The sequence below is a fragment of the Hyla sarda genome, chromosome 1, assembly GCF_029499605.1.
Source record: "Hyla sarda isolate aHylSar1 chromosome 1, aHylSar1.hap1, whole genome shotgun sequence".
Classification (NCBI taxonomy): domain Eukaryota; kingdom Metazoa; phylum Chordata; class Amphibia; order Anura; family Hylidae; genus Hyla; species Hyla sarda.
The window spans coordinates 309,338,020-309,351,835 of NC_079189.1; the positions used below are offsets into that span (position 1 = coordinate 309,338,020).

The 13,816-nt window shown below is 46.2% G+C and overlaps 1 protein-coding gene across 4 annotated transcripts in view; it reads right to left on the reverse strand.

Annotated features, from left to right (window-relative positions):
* Positions 1-1,344: 1,344 nt before the first annotated feature.
* Positions 1,345-13,816, reverse strand: part of LOC130271476 (uncharacterized) — an 86,149-nt gene continuing 73,677 nt past the window's right edge. For 2 of the 4 annotated variants that reach the window (XM_056518251.1, XM_056518250.1), the window contains exon 2: positions 1,345-3,246. In XM_056518251.1, coding sequence (XP_056374226.1) covers positions 2,453-3,145 — 693 coding nt within the window. In that variant the 5' untranslated portion in view covers positions 3,146-3,246 and the 3' untranslated portion in view covers positions 1,345-2,452. Of the gene's footprint in view, positions 3,247-13,275; positions 13,762-13,816 lie in introns of those variants that run through there. The other 2 variants (XR_008843566.1, XR_008843565.1) reach the window with 1 other exon arrangement.

Consider the following 13,816-nt stretch of genomic DNA (forward strand, 5'->3'; position numbering starts at 1 on the left):
CAGATATAGAACACTGTTCACACTGGACACAGATAACTAACACAAACAGATTAAGTTCAGAACACAAGAATAGAAAAAAGATGAGTCAGCATAGACTCCATGAACAAACAGGAATTATAACATACAGAGCACAGGTAACACTAGACCAGAATGGGATGAGTCAGAATAGAATCCAGGAACAAACAAGATTAAAATCAATCCCTCAGATAACCTCCAGTAGACACAGGAATGTTTTAATACTAAAACTCAATCTTCCAGAGTCCAGCATGGAGCACGGAGATATCTTGTACTAAATCTCAATTCCCCAGAGTCCCCATGAAGGGTAACAGGGATGTCTTGTTACAAAAAAACTCGTTAAAGAAAACCGAAACAAGAATACTCACAGTGTGACGAGCGACATAGCAGAACGGAAATACAATCCTAAAAACCAAACTAATGTAACACAGATTAAATCTAAGAGGCATGCTATATATCCATGGGTAAAAACCCAGAACATCTCAAAGATAAATACAAAGTGCATGCTAAGGCAGAAAAAGTAGCATTAAAGCACAAACAGACAAAGAGTGTTGCACTAACAACTTCATAGTAGCATGTCAATCACCAGCTCAGAACCTAGACTGAGCTGGAGATATCTAGACACACCTGCTCAGCCATTGGGTGAAAGGATAAAAGCTTTAACTATTCTCTAACCGGGGAAACATCAAACTGTTCAGACACAACCTAATCCAATGGCCTGGTCTGAACATAAACCAAGACAGATCTATGTCAGATGCATGGTCTAGATTGCCTTTTGTTTTTCATGATAGTTTGCTTATTAAAACAGCTATATATTTAGCGTTTTACGGGTTCTTGAGACCCAGTGAATTCTGTTGTAACAAGGTCAAGAATGGTTATCTCCGGAAAAGTCAGATGGTCTGGTGTGGGTCTTATTTTGTGTTTAATTTGCAATCATCTAAAACTTTAGAGCATGGGAAAGTTGATGTTATCAAATACTTTCCTACTGGTAATAATTGGTGCCCAGTCATTGTTGGTTGAAGGTTGAAGGAAGTTGAATCTGTGGATGCCACTGTCAAATCTGTCATTGGTGGTGTGGATTGCTAGCCGGGCCGTTGCTAGGTCTCTGTAGCTGTTGAGACTATGGCAGACAGGGCCGTTTGAAGAAATTTGGGGGCCCCAAGCAAAATAGACATGGAGGCCCACCCTCCACCCCCTCCCCACCTTACGCACGCAAAGCCTATAGGAACCGCACCATAGCCATACAGTTTAAGTTCACCCACACTTTATATAAATAAAAAAGGAGATTTACAGTGCAAATACTGCTGTTGCATTTAATGTGAATGAAATTTGAACATTTTCAACAATTGAACATTTGCAAAAAAAACCACTGTACCGTACAATCCAATATATCTTAAAAAGTGCACAATAACTAAATCCAAAATACTTAAAACACACACACTCACATTAACATTTTTCAGTTCTTACAAACGTGCAAATTATCTAAAACTGCTGTTTGCGAACCTTATTTTCTGCAAAGGCAATCACAATGTCCTCCATGTCCAAAGACTGGCGAACATCACTCTCAATTGATGTAAGTGCCAGTCCTGTGAGCCTTTCTTGGCCCATGGTGGACCTCATGTAATTTTTTTTTATCAGCTTCAAAGCTCCTCTCACCAGAGGCCACTGACACAGGGAGAGTCAGGAGTAGATGCAAAGCAATGCTTAAATTACTGTACAAATCCAAAATGTACGACCAAAGTGTTTTTTCAATTAGAAAAAGTATATGCATTTGGTGCATACCACATTAAAAATGAATCCTACAAATAACTAGCACCAAACAAAGAAGATAAAAAGATAAGGTATAAAGATAAGCTTTATTATACAAACATGATAAAAAAAACATAAAATGAGGATCAGTGACAGCCAGAAGAAATGTACAGTGATCACATGTATTCTCTTGTGTGTGGGGCTGTGTGTGATCATATCTGGTGAGTATAATGTGGTGACCCTGTAGGTGCTGTGGTGGCTTCTCCCCTCCCCTTTTTTTTTTCCTGGGGTTGGGTTTCATTTTTAAGAGAACATTATTTTGGGGTACCTGGGCCATTGTTTTCATTATTATTTCTGGTCCTGCATTTACACCCTCTATTCTCTGATCATTGTAGCCCCACAATACAGAGCACACTGGTTCACCACGCTGTCTCCTCTCTTGTGTTGTACTCTAAGGGCTGGCCTGATTTATTCATGTAAGCATGTTGCCGCAATAAATATACATACCTTTTCTGTGATCTCTGTGGTTCATACACAACTGGTTTTGGCACTACCTTTCAAGACAATACATGTGATTTGATCACTGCACGTTTTTTCTGGCTGTCACTGATCTTCATTTATATGTTTTTTTTTTTAATCATGTTTGTATAATAAAGCTTATGATTTTATTTTTATCTTTTGTTTTTTGTTATTTACTGTACAAATCCAGTAGCTTCTCACTGTATATGTAATTAAGCATGTCGAATGGGGAAGTGGTTGTATGGTCTGGAAAAGTGTAGAGAGAGAAATTGATCTCAAGGGCCAAGTCATCAGCATCAATGTCATGGAGGGTTTGTTCCAATTTTTTGCATCGTTCATGAAGCTTTCCATTGTTTATTGTCTCCTTCATGTTGTCCTTTGAGAACAGAAAGTCATAAAGGTCATAAACACCCTTCAATCTTGAAAACCTGTCACTTAGGCTTCTGAGGGCTGTGTCAACCATGGGCAGAAAGAAATCTCTTCTGAAAGTCTCATCTGGAGTAGACTGAGTGTCCTCTGTACCTTCATATAGAGACTGTCTTTTCTTTTTATGCTGCCTTTTCTCAGAAAGGGTCATTTCCATATCCAGATTCGAGTCAATTCCAGCTTCACATCTTGATGTTGACAAAAGTTTTAAAGTGAGCTGCTTTACATGTTCCTTTAGAACTGCCCAGTGTTGCACAGAGGAACTGAATAAGTTATAGAGTCTTTTTAACACACCAAAGAAGGCGATGGACAGCACTGAGGACTTGGTAGCATCTGCCACAACCAGGTTAAGTGTATGACTGCTGCATGGAATGCAAAATGCTTTGCTGTTCAATTGCAAAATTCTTGCCTGAACACCCTGTTTATGGCCCATCATATTGCTGCCATTGTCATAAGACTGACCACGGCAGTCAGAAAGACTAAGGCTGTGTTTCTGCAGGACTTCAGTTAGGCCCTTACCAGTTTTTTCTTCAACATCTAAAAATCCAAAGAAATGTTCTGCAATTAACAATTCTCAGAACAATGGAAAGCTGTTCCTTATGACTGACATCAGGAAATATGACATTATGACTGACATGAGTTCTTACTCCTCCCCCACCCTTCCTGTGTCCTTCTTCTTACTACTCCCACCCTCCCTATGTTCTTCTTACTATTCCCCCTCCCTATGTTCTTCTTACTGCTCCCCACCCTCCCTGTGTCCTTCTTCTTACTACTTTCCCCCTCCCTATGTTCTTCTTCTTATTACTCCCCCCTCCCTATGTTCTTCTTACTACACCCCCTCCCCCATGTTCTTCTTACTACCCCCCTCCCTGTGACCTTCTCATTCCCCTCCACATGTCCTTCTTACTCCCCCCTCCCCTGTCCTTCTTACTCCCCCATTCTCCTGTCCTTCTTACTCCCCCCTCCTCCTGTCCTTCTTACACCCCCTCCCTGTGTCCTTCTTATTCCCCTCACCCGTGTCCTCCTTACTCCCCCCTCCCCCTCCCTGTGTCCTTCTTACTACGCCCCTCTCTCCCCCTCCCTATGTGGCCGAGCTCCTCTACCTCCCCGCTGTCACTCAGTCCTGAAAGTCACTCAGTGTACATTTCCTGTCAGTCCGGCCGGGAACAGGAAACTGAATCTCCTGTTCCTGTACTGTGCGGTACCCGGCCAGACTACAGCCAGGAAGAAGAGGAGCTCGGCCACGCTACAGAGAAGGGGAGGAACTCGGGAGGTGACCAGGAGTGCTGCAGCCGCCTGAGGCTCTCTATAGAGCGCTCAGGTGGCAGCAGCCTTATAGGAAGCACAACAAGCAATGGCTCTGCTTGGGGCCCTGGACCAGCAATTGCTTGGTTTGCCTGTCCTTTAGCGATGGGCCTGATGGCAGCCTGTACCAACAGAACACAGATCTAGTGGATCCATGCAGTATATATGTACTGTAGTAATACGTATGTGAAATTGAATGATTGCTTATAAAAATTCCCTAGGAAGACAAAAAGTGTTAAAAAGTAAAATAAAGAAAAATGTTTTGAAAACAAACAAACAAAAAAAAAAACAGATCCCCCCAGTAATAGAAATTCAAGCAATTTTCCAAATAAAAAATAACATATATGGTATCACCACTGCAGAATTTTCTAAACTATTAATATAATGTTGTTGATCACAAACAGTGAATGTCATAAAAGGAAAAGTATTCCAAACACAAGAACTGTGTTTTATTGGTCACAACCCGTGCCAGAAAAAATGGAATAAAAAGCAATCAAAAAGACTTATCTACCCCAAAATGGTAAAGATAAAAACTACAGACCATGGTCCAGAAATTAGGTTTCACACAGTTTTATTTAAAAGGTAGCTCCCACCATCCTATATATTTTTTTTCTGTCCCTGCCTATTGCCCATCTATCCCTAACCCCCTCCCTGCTTTTAATTTTTGTTTTTACTGTATTAAAAAGGTCTTTTTGTCACTGATGCCTGCTGGGGCCGGCACTTCCGCCCTTAGTTCTTCTATACAGGGTGCCTCCAGCTGTTTCATAACTACAACTCCCAGCTTGCCCTGACATCTACTGGTGCGGCGCTACCCCGTTCCCTCCGGCGCAAAACACCACCCCCATGTTGAAACCCCGCTCCCCGCAACCCCCGTGTTGAAACACCAAGCCCTGCTCTCCCCGCAACCCCTGTGTTCAAACCCCGATCCTCGCAACCCCCGTGTTCAAACCACGATCCCCGCAACCCCCGTGTTCACACCGCGATCCCCGATCCCCATACCTACAAAATGCAGAGTCCAGCAACATCAGCAGCATGCAGGGGCAGTATTAGCGGCGTGGTGCGGGAGGAGTGGCCGGTGTCTGAGGCCAGGGAGCCAATGCGCTCGCTCCCTGCCTGTCTGATTGACAGGCAGGGAGCGAGCGCAGGCTGAATGATTTAGGACTGATGCCCGGCCAGCAACAGTCTGAATTCATGCATGACGTCACGCCAGCCTGCAGCCGGCCACTAGGAGGGAGACCCCTAGTGGCCGGTTTTCAAACGTTAATTTAACCATTTAATAAAATTAAAAAATAATGAAAATAAATTAGAGATATGTTGTAGTACATATGTACTACAACATATAAAAAACTAAAATTTGATGACAGTGCCCATTTAAGAAATACAAAACAAAACAAAAAGTTATAGGGGACAGAATATGACAGTTTAAAGCAATTAAAGCATACCTGTCAGATCCCACAAAAACAAAACTGTTATATGTTACTCATGTACATGTAATATTTATGTCTCTATCACCAATATTTCACAAAAAAATTGCATATTATAGCTGCTCACTCACTTTTTCATCTTTGCAGAGGGAGGGGGCATGTCCTTCTCTTGCCTGCACTGTGCATGACTAAGCTTTCTACCTCACTTTCCTCTGACTCACTGGTCTTGGAATTACCATTTTCTCTCTGGTTTTATGCTGTACACAAACACACACAATGATTATTGGAGATTGCCTGTACTCTACCACCAAAGACAATATGGTGAGTGTAGAAATTACATCTTCCTAAATTAGTGCAAAGGTTTAGTGCTAAAAGTACAGTGGGTTGTCTTATGCATACATTTTCTATATGTTGCTGTGTCATTCATGTGTATCATCCTTTGGCAGTCCTGTAAGTTGGAGGTACAGTGTTTGGATGACTCTTTTTTACAGCAGTGTTTCTTTTAGCTGTGTACCTACAGCTTTTGCAAAACTACAACTCTAAGAATGCTTTTTACTGAAAGAATTTTACTGACCTATCAAGTAAAGATAACATGTCAGTATTACCAAACAGTAAATTACATAAGACCAAGCAAGGCTCTAAGGCTGTTTCCTTTTTTTCACAGAAATGCCTAAAAAAAAAGCCACAAATGTCAGAATGCTTTTTTTTTTAATTACATTTTTTATGGAAAACGCTTTGCCCAATTGTTAGCTGAAAATCAAATAGTGATTAATGAAATGTCAAACCCACTTGCAGTCCTCCAAAATGTCAGCATGTTAAGACCATGGTGTTTCTTTGGACAAATCTTGTCGTTCTTCCCCTGAAAACGCTAAATGGGTTTAGCCAGGGGTCAAGTCCTGGGAAAAAAGTGAGGGAGCTGGTCCTGCAGGACCTCAAGAGCTGGTCCTGCAGGATTCCTGCTAAAGGGAACAGTATTCCTGCTGTGGAAAATGTGCAGGAACTCAGATCCCATGCGTTCCTGCAGGACTTGAGCCCTGGGTTTAGCACTGGCATTTTTATTTCCTACTTCTTCAATGGAAACAGGCACATGATGAAAGAATCACAGGGGAAATACAGGGGAAAAAATGCCAGAGAAAAAAAGACCAAGACTAAAACCCACAAATATGAAGAAGAAAAAAATGCCACCTGGGAGTACAAGATGACAGGGCAGTTTTTTGTGGCGTTCTTCTTTTTTTTTTTTTTTTTTTTTCCAGGTCCAAAAAGCACAAGAAAAATGCGAAAACCTAGCCTAAGGAGAGGATAAAAAAAAATAGCTGGACTGTTAAGGGGTTAAAACCATGATGAAAATTATTTGTGGCTGATAAAAATCAGCAGATGAATAAAATCTGTTATCCTAGAGATAGTGATGGATTCATTATGTAACCATCCTGCCCTGATTAGGTCATTAATTAATCTGTTTTCTTTCTCTTTGTACACAAGACATAATAAGCTATGTTTTTATCACGACTGTTTATTTTATAACATATGCACTAGCGGCTGTCATACCAGAAGGTCCTTGAAAACGAGAGCATTTTTTTCACATGTAATGAATATGTTGAAATTTACATTAAGGGTAATTTAATTGCAGAAATTTGATACCTGGCAGAAAGTTTGTTTGTGAATACTTTTTTTTAATAGCAGTAGCAGACTAGAAAAAAAATGTTTAAGAAAAGGGTAAAAAAAAAAAAGTCCTTTTTCTAAGTTTGCAGCTCATTTTTAATGTTTCTGCATACTCATTTTTGAGTACACTTGTGTTACGCCGAGCGCTCCGGGTCCCCGCTCCTCCCCGGAGCGCTCGCTTCACTCTCCCCGCGGCAGCGCTCCGGTCACGTCCTCTGACCCGGGGCGCTGCGATTCCGCTGCCAGCCGGGATGCGATTCGCGATGCGGGTAGCGCCCGCTCGCGATGCGCACCCCGGCTCCCCTACCTGACTCGCTCTCCGTCTGTTCTGTCCCGGCGCGCGCGGCCCCGCTCCCTAGGGCGCGCGCGCGCCGGGTCTCTGCGATTTAAAGGGCCACTGCGCCGCTGATTGGCGCAGTGGTTCCAATTAGTGTGTTCACCTGTGCACTTCCCTATATCACCTCACTTCCCCTGCACTCCCTTGCCGGATCTTGTTGCCTTAGTGCCAGTGAAAGCGTTCCTTGTGTGTTCCTTGCCTGTGTTTCCAGACCTTCTGCCGTTGCCCCTGACTACGATCCTTGCTGCCTGCCCCGACCTTCTGCTACGTCCGACCTTGCTTTTGCCTACTCCCTTGTACCGCGCCTATCTTCAGCAGCCAGAGAGGTGAGCCGTTGCTAGTGGATACGACCTGGTCACTACCGCCGCAGCAAGACCATCCCGCTTTGCGGCGGGCTCTGGTGAAAACCAGTAGTGGCTTAGAACCGGTCCACTAGCACGGTCCACGCCAATCCCTCTCTGGCACAGAGGATCCACTACCTGCCAGCCGGCATCGTGACAGTAGATCCGGCCATGGATCCCGCTGAAGTTCCTCTGCCAGTTGTCGCTGACCTCACCACGGTGGTCGCCCAGCAGTCACAACAGATAGCGCAACAAGGCCAACAGCTGTCTCAACTGACCGTTATGCTACAACAGTTACTACCACAGCTTCAGCAGTCATCTCCTCCGCCAGCTCCTGCACCTCCTCCGCAGCGAGTGGCCGCTCCTGGGATACGCTTATCCTTGCCGGATAAATTTGATGGGGACTCTAAGTTTTGCCGTGGCTTTCTTTCCCAATGTTCCCTGCATCTGGAGATGATGTCGGACCTGTTTCCCACTGAAAGGTCTAAGGTGGCTTTCGTAGTCAGCCTTCTGTCCGGAAAAGCCCTGTCATGGGCCACACCACTCTGGGACCGCAATGACCCCGTCACTGCCTCTGTACACTCCTTCTTCTCGGAAATCCGAAGTGTCTTTGAGGAACCTGCCCGAGCCTCTTCTGCTGAGACTGCCCTGTTGAACCTGGTCCAGGGTAATTCTTCCGTTGGCGAGTATGCCGTACAATTCCGTACTCTTGCTTCAGAATTGTCCTGGAATAATGAGGCCCTCTGCGCGACCTTCAAAAAAGGCCTATCCAGCAACATTAAAGATGTTCTGGCCGCACGAGAAATTCCTGCTAATCTACATGAACTTATTCACCTAGCCACTCGCATTGACATGCGTTTTTCCGAAAGGCGTCAGGAACTCCGCCAAGATATGGACTCTGTTCGCACGAGGCGTTTCTTCTCCTCGGCTCCTCTCTCCTCTGGTCCCCTGCAATCTGTTCCTGTGCCTCCCGCCGTGGAGGCTATGCAGGTCGACCGGTCTCGCCTGACACCTCAAGAGAGGACACGACGCCGTATGGAGAACCTCTGCCTGTACTGTGCTAGTACCGAACACTTCCTGAGAGATTGTCCTATCCGTCCTCCCCGCCTGGAAAGACGTACGCTGACTCCGCACAAAGGTGAGACAGTCCTTGATGTCTACTCTGCTTCTCCACGTCTTACTGTGCCTGTGCGGATGTCTGCCTCTGCCTTCTCCTTCTCTACAGTGGCCTTCTTGGACTCTGGATCTGCAGGAAATTTTATTTTGGCCTCTCTCGTCAACAGGTTCAACATCCCGGTGACCAGTCTCGCCAGACCCCTCTACATCAATTGTGTAAATAATGAAAGATTGGACTGTACCATACGTTTCCGCACGGAGCCCCTTCTTATGAGCATCGGATCTCATCATGAGAGGATTGAACTTTTGGTCCTCCCCAATTGCACCTCGGAAATTCTCCTTGGACTTCCCTGGCTTCAACTTCATTCCCCTACCCTGGATTGGTCCACTGGGGAGATCAAGAGTTGGGGGTCCTCTTGTTCCAAGAACTGTCTAAAACCGGTTCCCAGTAACCCTTGCCGTAACTCTGTGGTTCCTCCAGTAACCGGTCTCCCTAAGGCCTATATGGACTTCGCGGATGTTTTCTGCAAAAAACAAGCTGAGACTCTACCTCCTCACAGGCCTTATGATTGCCCTATCGACCTCCTCCCGGGCACTACTCCACCCCGGGGCAGAATTTATCCTCTCTCTGCCCCAGAGACTCTTGCCATGTCCGAATACGTCCAGGAGAATCTAAAAAAGGGCTTTATCCGTAAATCCTCCTCTCCTGCCGGAGCCGGATTTTTCTTTGTGTCCAAAAAAGATGGCTCCCTACGTCCTTGCATTGACTACCGCGGTCTTAATAAAATCACGGTTAAGAACCGCTACCCCTTACCCCTCATCTCTGAACTCTTTGATCGCCTCCAAGGTGCCCACATCTTCACTAAATTGGACTTAAGAGGCGCCTATAACCTCATCCGCATCAGAGAGGGGGACGAGTGGAAAACGGCATTTAACACCAGAGATGGACACTTTGAGTATCTGGTCATGCCCTTTGGACTGTGCAACGCCCCTGCCGTCTTCCAAGACTTTGTCAATGAAATTTTTCGTGATCTGTTATACTCCTGTGTTGTTGTATATCTGGACGATATCCTAATTTTTTCTGCCAATCTAGAAGAACACCGCCAGCATGTCCGTATGGTTCTTCAGAGACTTCGTGACAACCAACTCTATGCCAAAATTGAGAAATGTCTGTTTGAATGCCAATCTCTTCCTTTTCTAGGATATTTGGTCTCTGGCCAGGGACTACAGATGGATCCAGACAAACTCTCTGCCGTCTTAGATTGGCCACGCCCCTCCGGACTCCGTGCTATCCAACGCTTTTTGGGGTTCGCCAATTATTACAGGCAATTTATTCCACATTTTTCTACCATTGTGGCTCCTATCGTGGCTTTAACCAAAAAAAATGCTGATCCCAAGTCCTGGCCTCCTCAAGCAGAAGACGCCTTTAAACGACTCAAGTCTGCCTTTTCTTCGGCTCCCGTCCTCTCCAGACCTGACCCTTCCAAACCCTTCCTATTGGAGGTTGATGCCTCCTCAGTGGGAGCTGGAGCTGTTCTTCTACAAAAAAATTCTTCCGGGCATGCTGTCACTTGTGGTTTTTTCTCTAGGACCTTCTCTCCAGCGGAGAGGAACTACTCCATCGGGGATCGAGAGCTTCTAGCCATTAAATTAGCACTTGAGGAATGGAGGCATCTGCTGGAGGGATCAAGTTCTCCTGTTATTATCTACACCGACCACAAGAACCTCTCCTACCTCCAGTCTGCCCAACGGCTGAATCCTCGCCAGGCCCGGTGGTCTCTGTTCTTTGCCCGATTTAATTTTGAGATTCACTTTCGTCCTGCCGATAAGAACATTAGGGCCGATGCTCTCTCTCGTTCCTCGGATGCCTCAGAAGTTGAACTCTCTCCGCAACACATCATTCCACCTGACTGCCTGATCTCCACTTCTCCTGCCTCCATCAGGCAGACTCCTCCAGGAAAGACCTTTGTTTCTCCTCGCCAACGCCTCGGAATCCTCAAATGGGGTCACTCCTCCCATCTCGCAGGTCATGCGGGTATCAAGAAATCTGTGCAACTCATCTCCCGCTTCTATTGGTGGCCGACTCTGGAGACGGATGTTGTGGACTTTGTGCGAGCCTGCACTATCTGTGCCCGGGATAAGACTCCTCGCCAGAAGCCCGCTGGTTTTCTTCATCCTCTGCCTGTCCCCGAACAGCCTTGGTCTCTGATTGGTATGGATTTTATTACTGATTTACCCCCTTCCCGTGGCAACACTGTTATTTGGGTGGTCGTTGATCGATTCTCCAAAATGGCACATTTCATCCCTCTTCCTGGTCTTCCTTCTGCGCCTCAGTTGGCTAAACAATTTTTTGTACACATTTTTCGTCTTCACGGGTTGCCTACGCAGATTGTCTCGGATAGAGGCGTCCAATTCGTGTCTAAATTCTGGAGGGCTCTCTGTAAACAACTCAAGATTAAATTAAATTTTTCTTCTGCATATCATCCCCAGTCCAATGGACAAGTAGAAAGGATTAACCAGATCTTGGGTGATTATTTGCGACATTTTGTTTCCTCCCGCCAGGATGACTGGGCAGATCTCCTCCCATGGGCCGAATTCTCGTATAACTTCAGGGTCTCTGAGTCTTCCTCCAAATCCCCATTTTTCGTGGTGTACGGCCGTCACCCTCTTCCCCCCCTCCCTACTCCCTTGCCCTCTGGTCTGCCCGCTGTGGATGAAATTTCTCGTGACCTTTCCATCATATGGAGAGAGACCCAAAATTCTCTCTTACAGGCTTCATCACGCATGAAGAAGTTCGCGGATAAGAAAAGAAGAGCTCCCCCCGTTTTTTCCCCTGGAGACAAGGTATGGCTCTCCGCTAAATATGTCCGCTTCCGTGTCCCTAGCTACAAGTTGGGACCACGCTATCTTGGTCCTTTCAAAATTTTGTGTCAAATTAATCCTGTCTCTTATAAACTTCTTCTTCCTCCCTCTCTTCGTATCCCTAATGCCTTTCACGTCTCTCTTCTCAAACCACTCATCCTCAACCGTTTTTCTCCCAAATCTGTTCCTCCCACTCCTGTTTCCGGCTCCTCGGACATCTTCTCGGTCAAAGAAATTTTAGCTGCCAAAAAGGTCAGAGGGAAAAATTTTTTTTTAGTGGACTGGGAGGGTTGTGGTCCTGAAGAGAGATCCTGGGAACCTGAGGACAACATCCTAGACAAAAGTCTGCTCCTCAGGTTCTCAGGCTCTAAGAAGAGGGGGAGACCCAAGGGGGGGGGTACTGTTACGCCGAGCGCTCCGGGTCCCCGCTCCTCCCCGGAGCGCTCGCTTCACTCTCCCCGCGGCAGCGCTCCGGTCACGTCCTCTGACCCGGGGCGCTGCGATTCCGCTGCCAGCCGGGATGCGATTCGCGATGCGGGTAGCGCCCGCTCGCGATGCGCACCCCGGCTCCCCTACCTGACTCGCTCTCCGTCTGTTCTGTCCCGGCGCGCGCGGCCCCGCTCCCTAGGGCGCGCGCGCGCCGGGTCTCTGCGATTTAAAGGGCCACTGCGCCGCTGATTGGCGCAGTGGTTCCAATTAGTGTGTTCACCTGTGCACTTCCCTATATCACCTCACTTCCCCTGCACTCCCTTGCCGGATCTTGTTGCCTTAGTGCCAGTGAAAGCGTTCCTTGTGTGTTCCTTGCCTGTGTTTCCAGACCTTCTGCCGTTGCCCCTGACTACGATCCTTGCTGCCTGCCCCGACCTTCTGCTACGTCCGACCTTGCTTTTGCCTACTCCCTTGTACCGCGCCTATCTTCAGCAGCCAGAGAGGTGAGCCGTTGCTAGTGGATACGACCTGGTCACTACCGCCGCAGCAAGACCATCCCGCTTTGCGGCGGGCTCTGGTGAAAACCAGTAGTGGCTTAGAACCGGTCCACTAGCACGGTCCACGCCAATCCCTCTCTGGCACAGAGGATCCACTACCTGCCAGCCGGCATCGTGACAACTTGTCACAATTTAGAAAATTGTGTGTAATGCATCCATGTACTGCAGCACTATAATTGTAGATTTAAAAGCCTAAAAAATAGGATTAGAAGAAAAGGTTCTGCTATTCCAGAAACCCCTCTTGTTTATGTTATGCTTTGCTACCAGACACATCAGGGGACAGGGGTAGGCGTTTACCCTTTTTTTCTTACCGAAGGCAGCTGCTATAGTAAGTACTTTGCATTGGACAAAACTTTTGACATGTCCTTGTAACGCGTTTTGATCACATGACACAAAGATCGGTCGTTTTCCTGATTGGCGGAGGTCTAAACACTTAGACCCCCGCCAATCCAAACTTTAGACATGTGGCTAGTTTTTTTCAAATGACAGTTGCCATTTAAATGACTACTCATTGATCTGGATAATAATCTTGGGAAAAGAGAGGTAGAAGCTAGAAAGAAAGACTATGGGAGGAGAACAGCAAAGGGCTACTTAAGCAGCTTGGGCTGTGACCTTTATTATTTATAATACACTCCTAGATCTGAATGAATGAACTAATCATATGAAATACTTTCGTCTTTACATAGTTGAATGTGCTGACAACAAAATCACACAAAAATTATCAATGGAAATCAAATTTATTAACCTGGCTACAGGCTGATCCAACTTTGATGTAATGTCCTTAAAACAAGTAAAAATGAGTCTCAGTAGTGTGTATGGCCTCCACGTGCCCGTATGACCTCCCTACAACACCTGGGCATGCTCCTGATGAGGTGGCTTCCTGGGGAATGTCCTCCCAGACCTGGACTAAAGCATCCGCCAACTCCTGGACAGTCTGTGGTGCAACGTTCTCTGCTGGGTCCCGCATGCTAGCAAACAGCAGCGGTGATGTCACAAAGTTCCACCCATGCTCCAAGTCATCCCTGGAACAGAAGATACGGGAGAAGAACGTGTGGTGGCCCAGTATTGGAGTTGTTA